Here is a 19,729-nt window from a genome sequence, read left to right as displayed (position 1 = left end):
TGATGGCATTGTAATGACTGATTTTACACTTGGTTGCATGTTGAAAATAGCCGATCAACAAGCTCAGCTTGTGAGCTTGTAGATCTGCTGCTATAACACCTGAGAGCAACCAAACATAAAATTACTCTCTTCTCCACTAGTCCCTCCCTAACGTTTTAGTCTAGTTTTTATTTTGTTGACGAAATTGTCAATATATTTACTCATAGTTTTAGTTGACGAAATCAACACTGTAATAGAGACATGTAGGATGGACTGGAGGTGGTCCAGGCTCAGCCAGAGAAATAGAGGACAGGAGGTGATACAGTGGATCAGTGGTGGAAAAGGTACTTGAATGTTTTATTTCAGTAAAAGTATCAATACTGCAGTGTACTCTGTTACAAGTAAAAGTCTGGAATTCAACATTTACTTGAGTAAAAGTACAAAAGTATTTGGTATCAAAATGTAAGTACCAAAAGTAGAGAGTACTCATTGTCCCATTATTTTTTCAAATGTATACAAATCTTTTGAAAATAGCAGATCTAAAAGCTCATGTGAGCTTGTATAACGGCTATATTCAAATGGCTGAAATGTATATAGAGTTGAAGTTGTTAATGTATGTTTTGTAATAATAATCAAAATCTACAAAGGAACAAAAGGTGCAAAGTTTTCAAATAATTGTAGTGGAGTAAAACTAAAATTATTTGGATCTGAGATGTAGTGGAGTGGAAGTGCCCAACTACTGGGAATGAGAAATACTAATACAACTAGGATTGCATTCTGAGAGTACATTTTACAAATGTGTATTATGACCTCAAGCCAGCTCTATTAGAACACCTGCTTCTTCACTCTCTGGCAGAGTTTAGGACATTGATTTCTAGCCAACCACTGTTTCAATCCTCTCTCATTTCAAGAAATGAGAGAGGATGCCTCACATACTATACTACTACTACTACTACTAGGCCTACTACTACTTTTTTTGTACCTTTTTTTATACAACATTTGAGTTGTTAATGGAGTATCAGATGGTGATGATATCATTCAGACAAGCTATAATTGAGAATTATTAATCAAAATTCATTCCATGGATCAATTCATATGGATGTAGTAAAACCATCAGTGTAATTTAGACTATAAAGTAATAAATCTACGACTGCATTCTAAATCAATTCCACAATGTGCATAGTTTAAAACCAGCAGTATAGCCTAATCTTCTTAGGCTGGCTACTGATCTAGCCTTCGCTGTCCTTGGTGCTATTTAATTGAAAGGCGGATTTGGGAACAGTCCTGTGTGACTGTCCATGCCATGGTGCTGATATTTCTGGGAAACGTAGTCTATATGCGTACAGTCAGAAACAATATCCATTAGTGAAAGGGGCTATATAGCCAACCTTCTGTTTGACACTTAATTCGTCTGATGATTGAACAACGTATTGCGGGCAATAAAAGTGCTCAACATTCCTTCCCTTCCCAAAAGAAATAAGTCACATTTGAAAAGAAATTTGCGATCTTTCTTGGCCACCGGCCACAGGAATCCGTGGCACGGACCGCGTTGATCCTGACGTCAGTCTGCTCTTGACATCAGCAGCTGTACTCCGGCGGGCAGCTCGCCGCTTAAATATCAGCACAGCCACGGTATAAACACACAGAGACACACCTTCATATGGGCGCAACAGAACAGATCACACAGAACACCCTGTTCGCTAAAGAGGGAAGTGAAGTGGGAACTTTAGGCTACACCAGTGATATATGATCAAGACTTATTTTACTTGTTGCTCATTCATTACTTTTTCAGGAGGGCTACAGCAGGGTTTATAAGTTAGAATTCCTGCATAGCTTTCGGAAATTGGAAGTTGCCTTAACTTTGAGAAGTTGGGGAACGAAGTTGCTTTCTTTTGACACTACGTGGACTTTATTTTTCTTCTAATGATGATCAACGACACCGTTTTGGTTGGCGAATTTGACATTAATGTTTCAGAGCCTCTGCAGCCTCTCTCTCTCATTCACAACCAAAGTGCTTTCCCTCCTCTGCGGCTGGAGTCTAAATCTCTGGTAACTTCTGCCACAATGTTCGCCGTGGGGGTCCTAGGAAACCTCATAGCCATAGTGGTGTTGTGCATCTCGAAGAAAGAACAGAAAGAAACCACTTTCTATACGCTGGTCTGCGGAATGGCCTTCACAGACCTACTAGGCACTTGTTTCACGAGCCCAGTGGTGATTGCTACTTACATTTTTAACCGTTGGCCCGGCGGGGAGCTGCTCTGCCATTTCTTCTCCTTCTCCATGCTTTTCTTCGGCTCGGCAGGGATGTCCATCCTGTGCGCAATGGCAGTCGAGCGTTACCTGGCGATCAACCACGCGTATTTCTACTCCCAGTACATAGACCGGACCATGGCGCGCTTTGCGCTCCTCGGCGCATACCTGGCTAACATAGTGCTGTGCATCATGCCCAGTTTTGGCTTCGGGCAGCACGTGAAACACTTCCCGGGGACTTGGTGTTTCCTGGACTGGAGGGCGCAGGACCCAGTGGGCGCCTCGTACTCGTTTCTGTACGGCGGCGTGATGCTGGTGCTGATCGCAGTGACTGTCATGTGTAACTTCGCCGTGTGCCGCTCTCTGCTGGGGATGAACCAGAGGACCAGGGTGGTGAGGGCAGAGGTGTGCGTCCACGGCGGGCATCGGCGCCGTTTCCCGCGGCTGCCAACCGTCACGTCTGCAGCTGAGATCCAGATGTTCTGGCTTCTGATCTTCATGACTATTGTTTTCCTCGTCTGCTCCATTCCGTTAGTGGTAAGAGAAATATGCACTTGCATAATAAGATGCACATGCTATTCTTACTACTTTGTCAGAAATTGTATCATGTATGTCTATTTTTTTTTTTACAATGACAGACTAAAAGGCGACGAAACAATCGTGTTCATAGGTTTTAACCTGTAGTCATCCTATTTTATGCATGCGTGTTAATTCTAACAGGCAGCTAATATTCACGCTTTTCCATTCAACAGGTCAGAATCTTTGTTAACCAGCTGTACGATCCTGCTTATGTTTCTGCTGGAGGGAGGCCTGACTACCGCAGTGATCTTCTGGCTATCCGCTTCGCCTCATTCAACCCGATCTTGGATCCGTGGGTGTACATTCTGTGCCGGAAGAACCTGCTGGTGAAAGGCTGCGAGAGGCTCAAGAGAGCCGCTGGTCGTGGCAGTGAAAGTCACGGTCAAACCATAGGCTGGGTCGAAGGTCGCCATTCACCCCCGTCGTTCGAGCACAGCAACGAGACCAGTTACGCGTCATTACGCACGACCAACGACGCGGAGAACCACGGTTCCACCAGGACTAAATCCTTTGCCGACTTCGCCATGAGGCAAGCCTGGGACTACGACACCGCACGGGTCAACTTCCACCCGTTCAGCATAAACCACACCGCGATTCTCGACACGGACATCGCGGCTGCTTCCAACGCCGCGGCGGCACGGTTGGCGGGGCTGCCAGGGCACGGCGACGCGCAGCCCGCAACGGCGCTGTATGCTTCACGTGTCACAAAAATGGACATTGTCACATGCAACTTCAGCACGCCGAGCTCCCACCTGTCAGAGAAGTGCCTCTGATGGACTTGGACACATACAAAAGTGTGACGAATATCATATGTATACCGTGCCTGGAAGCAAACGAAGTATTTGTATTTGTATTTTGTACAGGTCTGAAGAAAGACCAAACTTAATTCCAGTTACGCAAGATAAGAAAACCAGGTAACAGTAAGAGTGGGCAGTGGGCACTATGGGTACCTCGATATAATTGGCTATTTCTCCCAAAATGTTAAAAATGTATAGTCTATATATTTCTTTGGAAAATGGCCATAAGTAGCCTATAAAGAAGTAGCTACACATGCTTGAACATAAGCCAATTAAGGCCTACAATTGCAACAAATTGCAACACAAAATACCTGTTTATCCAATCATTTGGGGCATAAACAAAATGTTGAAGGATACATATTATAATGATGTAGGCTACCATGCATGTTCAAATCATACTTCAGACCATTTTAAATGTCATTATTATTATTATAGGGTTAGGGTTATATTAGTGTAATAATATTATTTGTTTTACGTTTTGGACAATTTTAGATCAAGGTGCCCACTCTTCCTTAGTGCCCACTCTTATTGTATCCGAAAACCATGTTTGCACTTCTTGTTGGGCCTAACTGCCTAACTATGTTTTATACCCTATGGGTAGCATGCCAAACATATCCACCAAGTGGATCCCTATATATAAACATCTCATTGTAATGTTTAGGACATTTTGTTATTTCATGCATAACTCGATATATTGCACTGGATTCACCGTGGTGATATTTGTCTACATGCTGCTATAATAGTTCACACTGTGCCATTTGCCAGTGTTGCATGATACAGGGAAAATTCAAAATACCATTATAGGATGGATGCTGTATTAAGGTTTTGTACCTCTTACATTTTGATAATAGTACCAAAGTGAACAAATCACTTGAAAAAATAAAACAATGGGGTTGTTCCTTATAATAAGCTGTGTCTGTAATTTGTGGTTGTGTTGGTGAGTCTGTGAGTAATAGCCTAATAAAGATTACACTGGAGACAGTAACACCATGTCCCCTCCGTGGCGTTCTTCAGTAAAAAAGAGAAATTACACAAGTTCACTTCACCAATTTTCAACTAGGCTACTATGCTCTTGGGACAATTTCAATGTCTCCCTGTGTCTCAGATGAGATGATGGCTGTGGATGATTCAGAAACCTACATACCAAAGATATAATTCAAAACAAGATTTCAAACCTTTTTCTTTCTTTAGTTTTTTGTTGCTTTTATTAACGGAAAAACGTTGGGCTATTATTCAGTGTGCTATCTTTCCTGCAAGAGAAAGTCTGTATATTCTATAGCTTGGAGTCCCCATCGACAGGTAGGCAGGTTTCTGAACTAGTGTCCTCTCACTTGCAACTCATTGGTGGGATATATGACTCATATATCCCACCAATGAGATGCAAGTGAATGGACATACATTATAATAATATAATAAATAAACTTCATTTATACAGCGCTTTTCGAAAACTGTTTTTACAAAAAGCTTACAGTGCCAGGATAAAAACATTCAAACAACAACTGTCCATTGCACCATCTTATAGCCTAATAATGAGAAGTAGTGAGGAGTAGGACTACTTATATGAAGATAAGGTTAAACATCTATAAGGGTCCATTTGGTTACCAACTCTCCATCATTTAGCTGTGGACCACCTGGAACCCCCTCAAGGAGGTTGAGAACCACTGATTTAAAGCTCAGGAGCAGGAGACCGGCGCCCTCTTCAGCATGTTAATAAGGGTGCAGGCAGCAGCTTGTTGTTTTTGGTTACACCCAACAGGTGGCACTACAACACTAGAATTATTGCAACTGCATAACGTAGCCTATTACTATTTCATCGTCCAGTATACTGTAGGTCAGCGGTTCTAAAACCTTTTCATGTCAAGGACCCCCATATTTACACTTATTAGCCCACGGACCTATCTCTTAGACCCCAATTTATATCATAAAATTAATGTTAATTTAACTCGGAGAGTGTACAAATGGAACCAATGGTTGTTTTTGTGTGGATACGTGTTGAAACTTGAATGACATCACGCACCGGCCTACATTAACTCAATTATCTCCGCTATATTGCACTTAACGTTTCCCCCTCAATATGTTTGTAGCCTACCTGCTGCCCAGACGAAAGCCTCTCCCCACACCACAGGTGTCAATCAATCAACACGTCTGAATGTTAATCACATTGCACTTGTTGTGCAACTGTTGTAGTGTCACGCGCTCATTGGTTTAAGCAAGGCATCTGTGTGCGGTCACTGCTGTGCACATGGTCGCCTATGTGGTTCGTTTTGTTGTTGTTTTCAATGAAGCTTGGCTTACTTTCCTTTTTAGTATTCCTTCCACACAGAAGAAAGCCAATATAATATTAATATTAGGCTATCATCGTCATCCTACGAAATGATGGGCTACAATAGCCTATAGCCTGTATGAAACAACACTCACAATTTAACAATTGGGTTATTGGCCATATGCCATATTGACACACTTTTACTTCTAGATAATGAGGGCCTCCCTCAGTGATCTCTCTGAGAATTTATATTTAAATGTAATATTTACAGAGGAAATATTTTTGTGGTTGTGTGGAATAAAAAGGTTTCCATTTGAAAGAAAACAAAACCCGTGTTTCTTTTTTGAAAACTTTATTCCCCTAGAGGATATACAAAAATAAAGGAAATTCTGCATAATAATATTGATAATAACAGCAAAAATAATAATAATAATAGATATTGTCCTGGAATACTGAATATGAGACCCTGGCAATGTTTGGTTTTCCAACCTGGTGAGATCCTTAAACTCTTGTCTGCTTATACAATTTATAAGGTTGTGCAACTGATATGATTCTCTGCTTTATATTAAACTTCAGGTCAGCTAATATGAATAAGCATCATGTACAACAGTGTATGTGATTCTCAAACTTTTTAAATTCAAGGACCCCCATAACTAACATAACCGCCCACAACCCTGAGGTTCCCTGGATCCCACTTTGAGAACCACTGATATACAAAATACAAAATGAGTCAACCCTCTTATCTCACACAATCCTACAGGCAGTGTGACAGTGTCATGCAATCCTTCTAATGAGTTTAAACATTTTTATCTTTTGTTTAGTGTACAGTAAAGAGCACCAGTTGGACCCTTTTGGATAATGTAATAGGATCCATTGTGACAGGCTTGTTCAATGAATCACAGACAAGTTCTTGGCTGTAACACAGAAATAGAAATTCTACCAAAGTCTGCGCCAAAACAGCTGCACATCCTTTGCACATCTCAGGTTATTTTACTAAGGCATAAGAGCAAACAATCAATGACATGAAGACTGAAAACGGGTGTGGTCTGGACAATAAATAGATATCCATCTACAATATAGTTCATGAAAACAGCTTTCATATCAAGCAATAATAAATAAATAATTTATCAGAAATAAATATATTTTCTTATCATACAGCAATACATGAGGATACATGGCATCCACTTGGGTAAAGTTCACCTGAACATGGAAATGGAACAATGATATATTATTATTATCCCTGTTTTATATCCCTGTTTTTTTTTGTGTGTGTGTGTTTTGTGTAACGTGAAAAGAATGAATATTAAACATACAGAAAGAGTCTGTTTCCCATTAATCGAAGTACAAAACATCAATCACAGTTTTATTTTACAGAAATTAAACAATCCTCTTTTGTTTGAGTCGTCCCGAGTCATAACCCACGCACGCACGCACGCACGCACGCACGCACGCACGCACACACGCGCACACACACACACACACACACACACACACACACACACGCACACACACACACACACACACACACACACACACACACGCACACATGCATCCTCAGGTGTTTTTATAGCAGAAACACAAGCAATTTTAGACAGGGGTTTTGCCCATTCAGTGTAGTCTGATTCCCTGTTTCTGTTATTAGTAACACCTCTAGCTGGTGTATGCTCGTCACCATAGATTCAGCTGAAAACAATTCATCTCTGAAGAGGCAAAAACACATCCAAACCACGACTCCCTGGCGACCTCCCTCGCAGTCTGTCATCTTTGACCTTTGCCCTTAATCAGCCAGTGCAACCCATCCCACTTCCCTCTCAACAACAGGAAGTGAGTAAGCGGTCCTCCATCACCCTTCCTCTACGGATTCTTCCTTAAAGGCTCTCCGTTCCCCGTCTCGTTCTCTCCGAGGGGCCTGCCCTGTGTTTTGGGCGTCACCCGGACCTCTGGCCTTCCCATGCGGGGCTTTTTGAACACAGCTCCAGCACTGAGCCCCCTGCCTCACTCTTCTCTGCATGGGGGATGAGTGACAGCCAGCCTAGCTCCCCCGTCTTCCTCCCCCCTCTCTCCTTCGTTGACCTGTTCAGCCCTTACACATGCAGCTGGCAGCAGACAGGGACTGGATGGTCCTCCAGGTGGTCTGGGCGTCCATGAAGGAGACGGGCTCGTAGCGGTCGGGTCGGCAGCAGGGGTGGTTGCTGACCTTCCGGGCGGTGCGCCGGGGCAGCGAGCCGTTCGCCAGCAGGGCCTTGAGGGCCAGGTCGTAGTTGGTCCTGGAGGACTGACAGGAGCCCACGCAGAACTTGAAGAGGACGATCTCGTCCGAGTCGAAGCCCAGTCCCAGGTCGCGGACCCTCATCTCCTTCTTCTCCACCCGGCAGTCCCTGCTGCTCTGCTTGGGCAGGCCTCTGCCGCCGTTACCCCTGCCCCGCCCCCTGCCTTCTCCTCCCCTGTCCTTCTCCTCCTCCTTTTCTTTCTTCTTCCTCTTCTTCTTCTTCTTTTTCGGCGAGCCCTCGGGTTGGGGTTCCGAAGGGTCAGAGGAGCGCGGGGAGCGGCCCGCCCACCGGCCACCCGGGTGATCGTCTGCCTCGTCCATCACATACGGCTCTGGAGGGCAGAGGACCACAGAACAATGACGGAGAGCAGAAAAAGAGAATGATGGGAGTAACGACTGATGGAGATAAATTATACTTTTCTATGATATATGCTTTTTCATACAAGATTCATTGTTAAAAGAGTTTTGTTGCTTACTGAGTGTGTGTGTGTGTGTGTGTGTGTGTGTGTGTGTGTGTGTGTGTGTGTGTGTGTGTGTGCGTGTTCGTACTGCTATCTTTGTGAGAACAATCCATAGAGGTCTTTCGTGTCCCTCTACGAGCCTCGGTTGGAGAGCTACATGCTAAACTCCTAGCCCAGTGTAAACACTGCAGTGTACTTCCTGAAGAGCTCGGCAGTGTATGATCTGGGCTTTGATTGGCCGGTAGGGAGACACGTGTACAGAATGATGCATATGACTTGTAATTTTGCCGGAAAAACAGCCCCGGTCACGGCCACCAGGGCTCAGTAGAACACATATAAAGAAAAGGCTTTGGGAGCTGAAATGAACAGAGTGGGTGTTCTAAAACTTTAGTGATTTAATAATTAGGACAATTTTAAGATTTTTTTTATTAAAAAAGTTACATAGTATAGCTTTAAGCTTAGGGTTAAAGACATACCGGTATTTACTTACTGTCATATGACAAATAGTGAAAATTGCTAATTTACAAGCTCATAACTCATCGCATCATGATTACATGTTGTGGTGTGATAAAAGAAAAGAAGTTGGAAAACGTTTGAAAATGTTGGTAAATCGTTACCAATGACATGCCCAAAACAGGGACGGCAGGTTGAATATGGTTTCGGGAAAGGTCAGGCATGTAGAGGTGATGGATAGGGTTAGGCTTAGGGAATGGGTTAGTAGAAGTAACACGCGCAAGCGGCGAGAAACGACCGTCAGCTCAACAACAGAACTTCTGGCACTGCACAGAGACGCACACAGAAACAGACGTAGCATTTCATGTGAGAGCCAATCAGCGACGCACCACAGACCCATGTGTTACTTAGCGTGACACGCTGAGTCACTCACTTACAGACGGACATGAGGTGGACGTTTTCATACCAACTGCGACCTGACGGTCGCAATAACAGTGCAAGGATGAGTGTCCCACAACAATTCCCCTCCAGTAGTATTTACCATAGACAGCATGCCACGGGGAGTAAGGGTCATTATCTTCCTCTTGCTCCTCTTCATCTTGTTCCTCCTCCACCTCTGGCAGGGTGTCAGGGAGCTGCCTCTCCTCTGCCTGGCCTCCCAGCAGACCCACAGCATGGCCCGAAGCCGGTCCTAAACCCATGCTGCTGATGCTACTGCTGCTGCTGCTTCCCATACGAGCTCCTTCCACCAGGGGCAGCAGAGAGACAACCACCCACAGCAGCACCTGTAGGATAATGGCATTTGCACATAATGAGCCAACTGAATGCTGAAGATGGGGGTCACTCAGGGGGTCTGTGAACACGAGTCCATCTTTTACACTCTCAGGGTTAAAGTAACACTCAGGATTTGAATGCGTATCGATGACTGTCCATAACCCAGTCCACCTCCTAATTATTAGCTTTTTTTTTTAAACCAGCGGCCTGCTCACCTTCCAGTTTCTGATGTGGCGCAGAGCCCTTGGTGACATCACAGCGGTGGCTCCCTGTCTATACCACCTTCTGACCCCTCCTCCTGGGCCCACCTGGAGAGGGAGAGAGAGAGAGAGAGAGAGAGAGAGAGAGAGGCACACACACAGACAGAGAGAGATCGGATTAAGAATAAAGTGAACAAGGCCTCACTGTGTCAATTGTCCCCTTCCCAGAACTCACTCTGAAAAGGATAACATAAACTAAAAAGCACAAAATGCGGGTGATATGATATCTATACATTCACAATAGTCCCTATAATGTAAAAAAAACAGCCCTCTGGGGCCCCTAAACAAGCCGACACATAAATCACGTCCTCCATGCCCGAGGACGGCGTGTTTGTTGCTTCAGTAAAAAAGGCCAGTGTTTGCTGCCAGTTAGTGTGGCCAGTGTCAGCTTGTCGGTTTCATACATCCGAACAACAGCCGTGGCACGGTTACAAAAGGCAGCCTCTGGGATATACCTGTCAAAGGCATTCTTTTGGGCTATTTCTGTGGAGGAGGTGGAGGGAAGGGCAACCAGGCATTGCGAGAGCACTTCATGGAGGTCCACGGGACAAAAACCACAGAGATGCAGGAGCGCTGATAAGACGTGTTATGGATGGAGATGTTTATATACGTGCAGTGTGCCACACGTCCCCATAGCCTGAGGTCAAAAAGTTCTTTCCCAGGCACCCAAGACGTGAAGGTCGCTGCAGGTCATAACATCAGGTGCTATCAGGTCAATTATGTGTATGTATGTATATTACAGCAATAACCATCCATCACTGGAGTCCAGCAGCCATGCATCCATCCTGCACTGATAGCGCAGAACCTCTTCAAACGATTTCAAAACGGTGTGAAGCAAATATGCAATATTCAATGAGTGACTTGTGCAAATGTGTCCGGCCCCAGAATATGAATGATCATATACTATAATCAATACATCAAGATACGGTACGTTTTGCACAGGTTGACACGTGTTGAAACGCACGCTCGATAAACCCAAAAGAAATCACATTATAAAGAATGAGTCTCCCGGCACAAAAATGTCACAAAAACCTATTCCAGTTCAGCTGCCGTGAAAACACAACATAGTTTCGCAAAACATCAACGAAGCGAAGCATTGCATTACAGATACCAAGAAATCTCTGGAACATGACATGCAACACAGTATAGAATAAAAGTAGTGCCAATGGGAAAACAAACATGACAGTTACATAAACAGTCATCTGTCAACTCGTTAAGATACTGGAGATAGTCTCGATGCAGAACAGCTGAACTGAATGTCCACAGTAAGGTATGTAAACTCAGGTATGCCAGGTTCAGTACAACAATCATCTAACCCAGTGGTTCTCAATGTGACCCTCAGGGGTCATCGAGAGGGTTCCAGGGGGTCTCCAGTGAAATTATTGATAGTTAGGATCCAAATCAGCCCTTATGTGTCTGTAAACCTGACAATGTAATAATGGAATCAAACAGTGTGTGTGTGTGTGTGTGTGTGTGTGTGTGTGTGTGTGTGTGTGTGTGTGTGTGTGTGTGTGTGTGTGTGTGTGTGTGTGTGTGTGTGTGTATGTGCGTGCGTGCGTGCGTGCGTGCGTGCGTGCGTGCGTGCGTGCGTGCGTGCGTGCGTGCGTGCGTGTGTGAGAGAGAGGAAGGAATCAGGAAGAACTATAATCTAGATTGACAGTATATTATACACTGTTGATGTACTCTCCCTCTATGCGTCTTTAACCTGATTTAAAACCAAATCCCAGTGCGAGCTACAGCAGAAGGGTGTTTTGCAGTGATCTAGAGAGGTGCCGGGCAGGCCTTCCTCCAGCACAGATCCCCTCTCTGGGTCCCAGGAGGGATGTTGTTGCGAGCCCCATAATGCCACAGCTGGGAGTGTTTAGCCCTTCTTTAGCCCTGTCCGCTGGGTGTCTACAGCGGCTCTGTCTGCTGGTTCATTTCACCCCACTGCTCTGAAGCTGTTTACAGCCTCAACGCCTCCAACCCGCCTGCAGCAGAGTGGGGAGGAGTGGAGGGGTGGATGGAGGAGAGAAAGAGCGGATAATGTGGAGAGAAAGAGAGTCTGGAGGGTGGATGGGGCGGGACTGATGGAGCTGGGCTAGCAGCAGACTAGCTCATGGTTCTTGAGGACCTCCAGACCTCAAGAGCAGTGGTGTGTGGCTGTGTGCATGCATGTGCGTCTGTCTGTGTGTGCGTGTGTGTGTATGTGTGCCTGTAAGTGTCTGTGTGTGTTTAGAGCGGCGAGCATTTGTTTGTTCCTTACTCTGCTGATTAAAGACTTTGGCTTGCTCATCAACGTGGATGTCTGCAACAGGACTTCTTGTCGTCCTCCATTTGTGTTGTTGGTGCTGTACACACTCCTTGTTGTTTGCAGCTAGTTAACAAAGTAAGCCCCTCTACCAGACAGAGGGCAGGAGCCAGACTCCTGTCTCCGCAGCATGTTCTCCTCCTGCTGCTGCTGCTGCTCTGTGTACAACAACAAGCCATAAGCCTTGGAACATTTGAACCGCAGAGTCCCAATTCTAGGGGTGAACATTGGCAAAAGAAGCAGATCTACATGCTTAAAACACGTTGTCATGCAATCCGCTGTGAGCTTGTAGATAGGCTATTTCCGGTGGAGAGATTTGGTGTTTAGGGTAAAAAGGAACAGACTAATGGTACATTTTAACAGCGGGCGAACAGTGGGTCTCAGCCGCAGTCATCAGACTCCAAATCTCCTAGTGGGCGTTCCTGCTGTTATTACCGTACGTCAGCCATTGGGTAAACAAAGCAACACATGAATTTGATTGGCTATCGCCGGACGATGTCGTCCAAAAGACAAAATATTGTCATGTTTTTTCGACTATGGCCTCTTGGCCTGCTATCGGCAATAGTTGCCGGGTCGTTAAAGACAAATAACGCACTTCTGGAAAAAATACCAGGCTGTCATTCGCTGTTAAAGCACACCATAACTAAAGTACCTTGGGAAACCCATTCAACCCAGTATATGTTGTTAAAAACAGGCTAAATACATAAAACCATAAAACAGCAGTAACAGTGTGTTACTGCAGTGTATAATGAAACTGAGAACATTTACTTTTCCTGGAGTTCTATGATATCCTCATCCTACCAGACCTAAGTATTGTCCAGTTTCAACTCCAGAGTAGCCGTCATTGCACATCACCCATCGCCCCGCAACCAGAAGGTAATTCTCTTGACATTCATTCTGAATAGTACTCCACCCCAACACATTATCAGAACTATTTCCAATGGAGACAAACCTCTATGATAGGATCTGTCCAGATGAACATGAATGTGTTTCTGGTTATTGGCAGTGAGTCAGGTGGCTATAGGGTTACATCCCCAGACTACAGCTCTGGCCTATAGCCCTGTCTGAATGAAACTTCTCACATATACTGTAACTCTCAGCTCCCCACGCTCTAAGAGCCAATCTGCGCAGAATGCTCTGTGATAATGGTCTCCCATTAGAGGGGTTCTGTTCTCTAGCATGTGTGCATATGCGTGCGTGTGTGTGTATAAGTGTGTGTTGCTTTTTTGGCATGTACCTGTAGGCCTATGATTGCGTGTATGAGTGCACATGCACAAAATGTGTACACACACAATATATATACAGTATATTGTGACAATATATATACAGTATATTATGTGTTTCAGTACTGTATATGCATGCACAAGGGCATGAATCTGTGTGTGTATACACAAGTGCATGCACTGTACGTGTTGTGTGTGTGTGTGTGTGTGTGTGTGTGTGTGTGTGTGTGTGTGTGTGTGTGTGTGTGTGTGTGCGCGCGTGCACGTGCGCATGTGTGTATGTACACACCATACGTGCGCATGTGTGTGTGTGTGTATGTGAGGTGTTGTGACCCCCAGCCTTTACCTGTCACTACCACACAGCCTGATTGCAGCGGGCCACTAAATCACCACTGCCTCAATAAAAGACACCTGTGCTGAAAGAGGAGATGCAGGAGAGAGAGGTAGAAAACAGAGCCCTGCTGATCACTACCAGACACTGGAAAGAAACCCTGGAAGACCGGCGATATTGATATATATACCTCACATGGTTTCCCCCCATGGGCTCTATACTGTGTGTGTGTGTGTGTGTGTGTGTGTGTGTGTGTGTGTGTGTGTGTGTGTGTGCGTGTGTGTGCGTGTGTGTGTGTGTGTGTGTGTGTGTGTGTGTGTGTGTGTGTGTGTGTGTGTGTGTTCTCGCAATTCTGACTTTATATCTCAACATTCAGAATAGTCAGGCGGAAATTCTGAAAAAAGGCCTTCTATAAGCAGGTTAGAGGCATTTGGGGGTAAAAGTGGGTAACCAGGCCATTTTACATAATTCAGGGGTGCACCTGGTTACCAATCAAAATTTTGAGTTTTTGACCTTCTAATTTGCATAACAAAGTGGCTACCGAATTGTACATTTTGAACTATTTATTCAAGCAATATTTCTCTTTCAAAAAACGTTTCATTATTTTATCATATAATAAAGCTTTTGGGAACACCCAGGACAGTTTTTGAGTTGCTTGATTCAGTTTATATTTAGATATTTGATATTCATTGTATCAGACACGCCCCCTTCCTATACAACAGGGTTTCCCAAACTTTTTTGTCTCAGGGCGCCCCATAAATATTGTTTTAATCCGAGGCACCCCTACATTATAATTTTCACTCCCAGCACCTTATATTTATAGCATATCGTCGTTGTCGGGTGGACATGTCCAAAACCGTTCGTTTTGTATTTATCATCTATAAAATGTACTAAACTAGTGAAAACAGCAGATCTACAAGCACACAACGCCTCGCATCGCAAGGCGTTGTGTGCTTTATAGATCGGCTGTTTTCACTAGTTTTGTGCGACAGAGGTTTCTGCCTGACATTGACGATATTTTAGTGATTATGTTGCGAGGAAAATGTTGATTTAATAGCCATTTTGGTTAGAACTGACAGAAAATAACTTTGTACTTTAAGTTTTAAATGAATACAAAAATATTATCAAATGATCTCACGGCACCCCTGGACCGCCTTCACGGCACCCCAGGGTGCCTCGTCACCCACTTTGAAAACCCCTGCTATACAAACCCATTGTAACTTCAAACTCCATTTTAACCATGATAGATTTAATGAAAACACCCGTCCTTTTTTTCTGGTGACTCCTGACGCCCTCCTAATACGTGAGCAGGTTGTGTTCTTTCGATAACTCCTTTCATTTCTTTTTAATCATTTATTTTTTGTATTTATTTATTTTTCATTTTCCCAAATAATTATTAAAAATAAACTAAAAAAGTTATCGAAAAACACTGCCTGTTCGTGTATTAAGAGGGCGTCAGGAGTCACCAGAAAAAAAGGATGGGTGTTTTCATTGAATCTATCATGGTTAAAATGTTTTTGTATTTAAGTGAAATATCTCTTTTAAATAAAAATAAAACATTTTAACCATGATAGATTCAATGAAAACACCCATTCTTTTTTCTGGTAACTCCTGATGCCCTTCTAATACACAAACAGGTAGTGTTCTTTTGATAACCTTTTTAGTTTATTTTCTATAATTATTTGGGAAAATGAAAGAAATAAAATACAATTAAGAACTTATTAAAGATAAATGAAAAATGTTATTGACAAAACATAACCTGCTCACGTATTAGGAGCATATCAGGAGTCACCAGGAAAAAGGACGGGTGTTCTCATTAAATCTATCATGGTTAAAATGGAGTTTGAAGTTACAATGGGTTTGTATAGGAAGGGGGCGTGTCTGATAAAATGAATATCAAATATCTAAATCTAAACTGAATCAAACAACTCAAAAACTGTCCTGGGTGTTCCCAAAAGCTTTATTAGACGATAAAATTACTAAAGATTTTTTGAAAGTGAAATATCCCTTGAAGAAATAGTTTAAAATTGACAATTCTGCAGCTATTTTGTTATGCAAATTAGAAGGTCAAAAACTCAAAATTTTGCTTGGTAACCATTTTTTTCAGATTCAGCACCCTTGAATTGTGTAAAATAGACTGGTTACCAACTTTTACCCCAAAATGCCTCTAACAATCACATTTTTCAGAAATACCACTAGACTTAGAGATAGACAACTGTGGGGAAAAAAAATACTCTGAGACAAAGGGCTCTATTTTGGTTGTTTTAAATACCAGCTCTTAAGGTGGTTGCACACTGCACTGCGTGTTTTCGTTGCGTTTTGGAAATCCGAAATCCAGAGGCCAGGGAGAGAGAGGGGAAAGAGAGAGAGAGCAAGGCAGTCTGAGGCGACACTGCGAAAATCGGATAAAATCAACCCTGGTCCGAAAATAAATACGAAACCGGCGGCAGTGTGCAAACGTGATTGACATAACGCGAGGTTGATTTTTTTATTCACGCGCTCCGAAATTTACTCCGATATTCGGCCCGAAAAACGCAGCAGTGTGCAAAGACCTTTATGCCTTCATTTAAAGGCCTGTCCTAGCTGTCACCGACCACTGAACCTTTCGTCGGAAAGGTCCGGTTCAACTACAAAATGACGTTAATCGCATCTTCTGAAAAGAATTACCCCAAATTAGAGTTTGGAAGCTGCGCGTCGGAAAGTCGGAACTCTCCGAACAAAGGTTGGGTGATTGGAGACAGTATGGACAGGCCTTTAAGTTAAGGCATAAGAGCTTAAGACGATCAGCATACAGCCCAAAGTCTCAAACTGTATAACATTTTAAAGGCCTGAATTGTGAGCGTTTCTGACTCACAATTTAGACCTTTAAAATGTTATTCAGTAAATGGGCTTCCGTAAAAAAAATCTCTGAACCACAGCAACCCTAGCATCCCTATTCTGGGCATGTTGTGATACGCAAATATTCCGCTAAAACATCAGATGGGAAAAAAGGAGGGGACCCGGTATAGACCCCCGTGGGACCCCTGTCAACTGAAGTACAGTATATTGTATACATTCTGATCATATATATTATTATCATTCTAGGAGGAAGATTTCTTCCAAAAAATGTGTACAGAAAGAGTTAAAATTAAGTTTTTAGGTGGCCTCACCCACCAGTTCATTAAGTATGCCTGGTTGTTCAGGTGGGTGGTGACCCAGCTGACGTTAGCCACAGTGTTGGGTGTATGCTAAAAGGGGAGGGGATGATTATATGATGTCATTTACTCACTGTTTTTGGATTGGCACTTTTGACCCACAAGGTGTCAACCTCCAGGAAGAAATCCAAAATACAAAGGGAATACATAATTGCTCATAAGAACCACACCAGGGGGTCTAATGAAATACTGTCAACCTCATAGACACATGACAAAAGTACAAAACTATGGCACTTTAAGTGGTCAAAGCATACAGTGGACTCCATTCATTGTCTCCACCAGCCGAAGGCTGAGGGAGAGTGCGTCCGTGGGAGAGTGCGTCCGTGCGTCCGTCCGTCCGTCCGTCCGTTTGTCCGTTACCAGCTAATCTCCGGCGCCGTTGGCCCGGTCGCTGCCAAACTGTGCACACGCACTCCCTCGACACCAATTCAGAACCTCTGCCCCAAATATTTCACATGGGCCTGTTCTAGCGCCACCAGGAGGCCGACTTTTGCAAAACTAACTTTTGCCAGTACTCCTACAGATTTTGTCCAAAATTCACGTAGATCAGTAGACAGTATCTCTACAGTCATGTGATCGACATGGATGTGTCAGATTTTCCATATTCCATCCTGATTGGCTAAAACTGGCTTTCAAAGTTTGCAGGATTGGTCAGTTTTGAATAAAATGCCTGAAATCCTGAACGCAGTGTGCGATTTTGGTGAAATTGTGCATGCACATTCCCAATAGGCAGAGGAATAAATGCCACTTAAGAAAAATCAAATCAGCCTCATGGTGGCGCAAGTTTGCAGGATTGGTCAGTTTTGAATAAAATGCCTGAAATCCTGAACGCAGTGTGCGATTTTGGTGAAATTGTGCATGCACATTCCCAATAGGCAGAGGAATAAATGCCACTTAAGAAAAAACAAATCAGCCTCATGGTGGCGCTATAACAGGCCGATTCATGTTTTCACCTATAACTCCACCAATTAGTGTCAAACTTTGTATGCGCACTCCTTAGAGGCCAAGGTAAAACCTTTTCCCTGCATTTTTTACATCAGCCTTTTATAGCGCCATCAGGAGGCCGACTTATGTAAAACACATTACATGCCTGACCTGGTGGAGACCTGTGCTCGGAAGAGCACTGCTTCTAGTTGTAGGGTAAAATCGACTTGCACAGACTTCCTTGATATACATACAGTAACAGTAGGCAATCCAACACTAAATTCTCGTACTATATGTATATTATTTCAGTGTTAATTTGTTCAGAATCAGAATAAGAATCAACTGTATTGTAACATCACAGGTTTACAGGTGTAAAACAGTGCTGGGTGAATTCTTTTTCCTTGCAAGCGTTTTTGTTATTTTCATAAGCGAAAGGGAAAAAGAAAAAGGGGGGCAAGGGGAGAGAGATAAAATATAAAAATAAATGATCTACATATTTACACATGGTGCAGGATATCTATCCGTTATGGTAAGTACCTGAGCTATAAGACATAAAGGTGGGTGAGCAACGCAGCAGATGATTTGTTGTGTTTTAATACTTTTCAAAGCACACATTTATTTGACATGTCTGCTGCTGACATTCTTGGAGAATATTGATTTACTAAATTCAAACATCCATGACTTACTTATTAACCGTGTAATGATGTGACATTTTACTGACGATGGAAGAAATGTAAACAAACAATGGTCTGTTTGTGTTTATGTATGATATATGGCTTAACTGTGAACAATGATCTACTGGCGGGGTATGGTCCTTTATGCAATTGACAGCCTCAAACTGTCTCCTGTTACACTTGAGGAGAGTGCAAGTGGTTTAAACGTGCTATCATATAGCATGTCTCACAAGCCGCCTATTGTGATTATGACTGAAATGTAAGTTCCATCATACTTTATTGAAAACCAAAGAGGAAGAATACAGGCTATGAGAATAAAATAACACAATATATCTCTGCTGTCTGGCCGAAACCTCCTAACTCCAAAATGTTAATTTTAAAGTGAGAGAGACAAGAAAAAGCGGAGGGAGAATGAACACGAGACAGGGCAAAGAATAAACGACAACAGAGAGCACTTATAGGGCAGAGGATGCAAAGGTGCAACAGACACAAAGACAGGGAATGAGTGGATGATTAAATGAAAATGATAGCAATTAACAAATAGTGTGTGTGTGTGTGTGTGTGTGTGTGTGTGTGTGTGTGTGTGTGTGTGTGTGTGTGTGTGTGTGTGTGTGTGTATGTGCGAGAGAGGAAGAGAGAGGAAGAAAGTGAAAGAGAGAGAGAGCGAGAGAGAGAGAGAGAGAGAGAGAGAGAGAGAGAGAGAGAGAGAGAGAGAGAGAGAGAGAGAGAGAGAGAGAGAGAGTAGGGCGGGGGGGGGGGGGGGGGGGGACCTCAGCCTGTCTGTAATCCCCTAATCCCTGGCAGGCAGGCAGGATGTAATTGGTCGTTAATGCCAGTTTCCACTCTTTAGGAGGCCTGTCAGTGCTGGAAAACCAGCCCAACTGAGAACCAGAAAATGAGAAACAGATAGCCAGTCCCACGTCTCAGTTCAGATACATGCATAGCTAGGCCCCACAGCTATGATGAGTACGCAAGCGTGCGCACGCACACACACACACACACACACAC

At 43.6% G+C, this 19,729-nt stretch overlaps 2 protein-coding genes across 2 annotated transcripts in view; one reads left to right on the top strand and one right to left on the bottom strand.

Moving 5' to 3' along the window:
- Window positions 1–1,905: 1,905 nt before the first annotated feature.
- ptger4c (prostaglandin E receptor 4 (subtype EP4) c) lies at window positions 1,906–3,581 on the top strand (the record flags this gene model as incomplete). The annotated part of the gene is made up of 2 exons (XM_080726993.1): window positions 1,906–2,766; window positions 2,982–3,581. The coding sequence occupies 2 exons, from the start codon at window positions 1,906–1,908 to the stop codon at window positions 3,579–3,581; spliced, it is 1,461 nt and encodes a 486-aa protein (XP_080583119.1).
- Window positions 3,582–7,945: 4,364 nt separating this feature from the next.
- Window positions 7,946–19,729, bottom strand: part of LOC308285062 (uncharacterized protein) — a gene marked incomplete at both ends in the record, with an annotated part of 30,445 nt that continues 18,661 nt past the window's right edge. The window contains 2 exons of the mRNA XM_080725780.1: window positions 7,946–8,469; window positions 9,593–9,836. Coding sequence (XP_080581906.1) covers window positions 7,946–8,469; window positions 9,593–9,836 — 768 coding nt within the window. The remainder of the gene's footprint in view (window positions 8,470–9,592; window positions 9,837–19,729) is intronic.

The sequence above is a fragment of the Nannobrachium achirus genome (genome assembly GCF_963921795.1).
Source record: "Nannobrachium achirus genome assembly, chromosome: 5".
Classification (NCBI taxonomy): domain Eukaryota; kingdom Metazoa; phylum Chordata; class Actinopteri; order Myctophiformes; family Myctophidae; genus Nannobrachium; species Nannobrachium achirus.
This window is presented reverse-complemented; position numbering and strand designations above follow the sequence as displayed.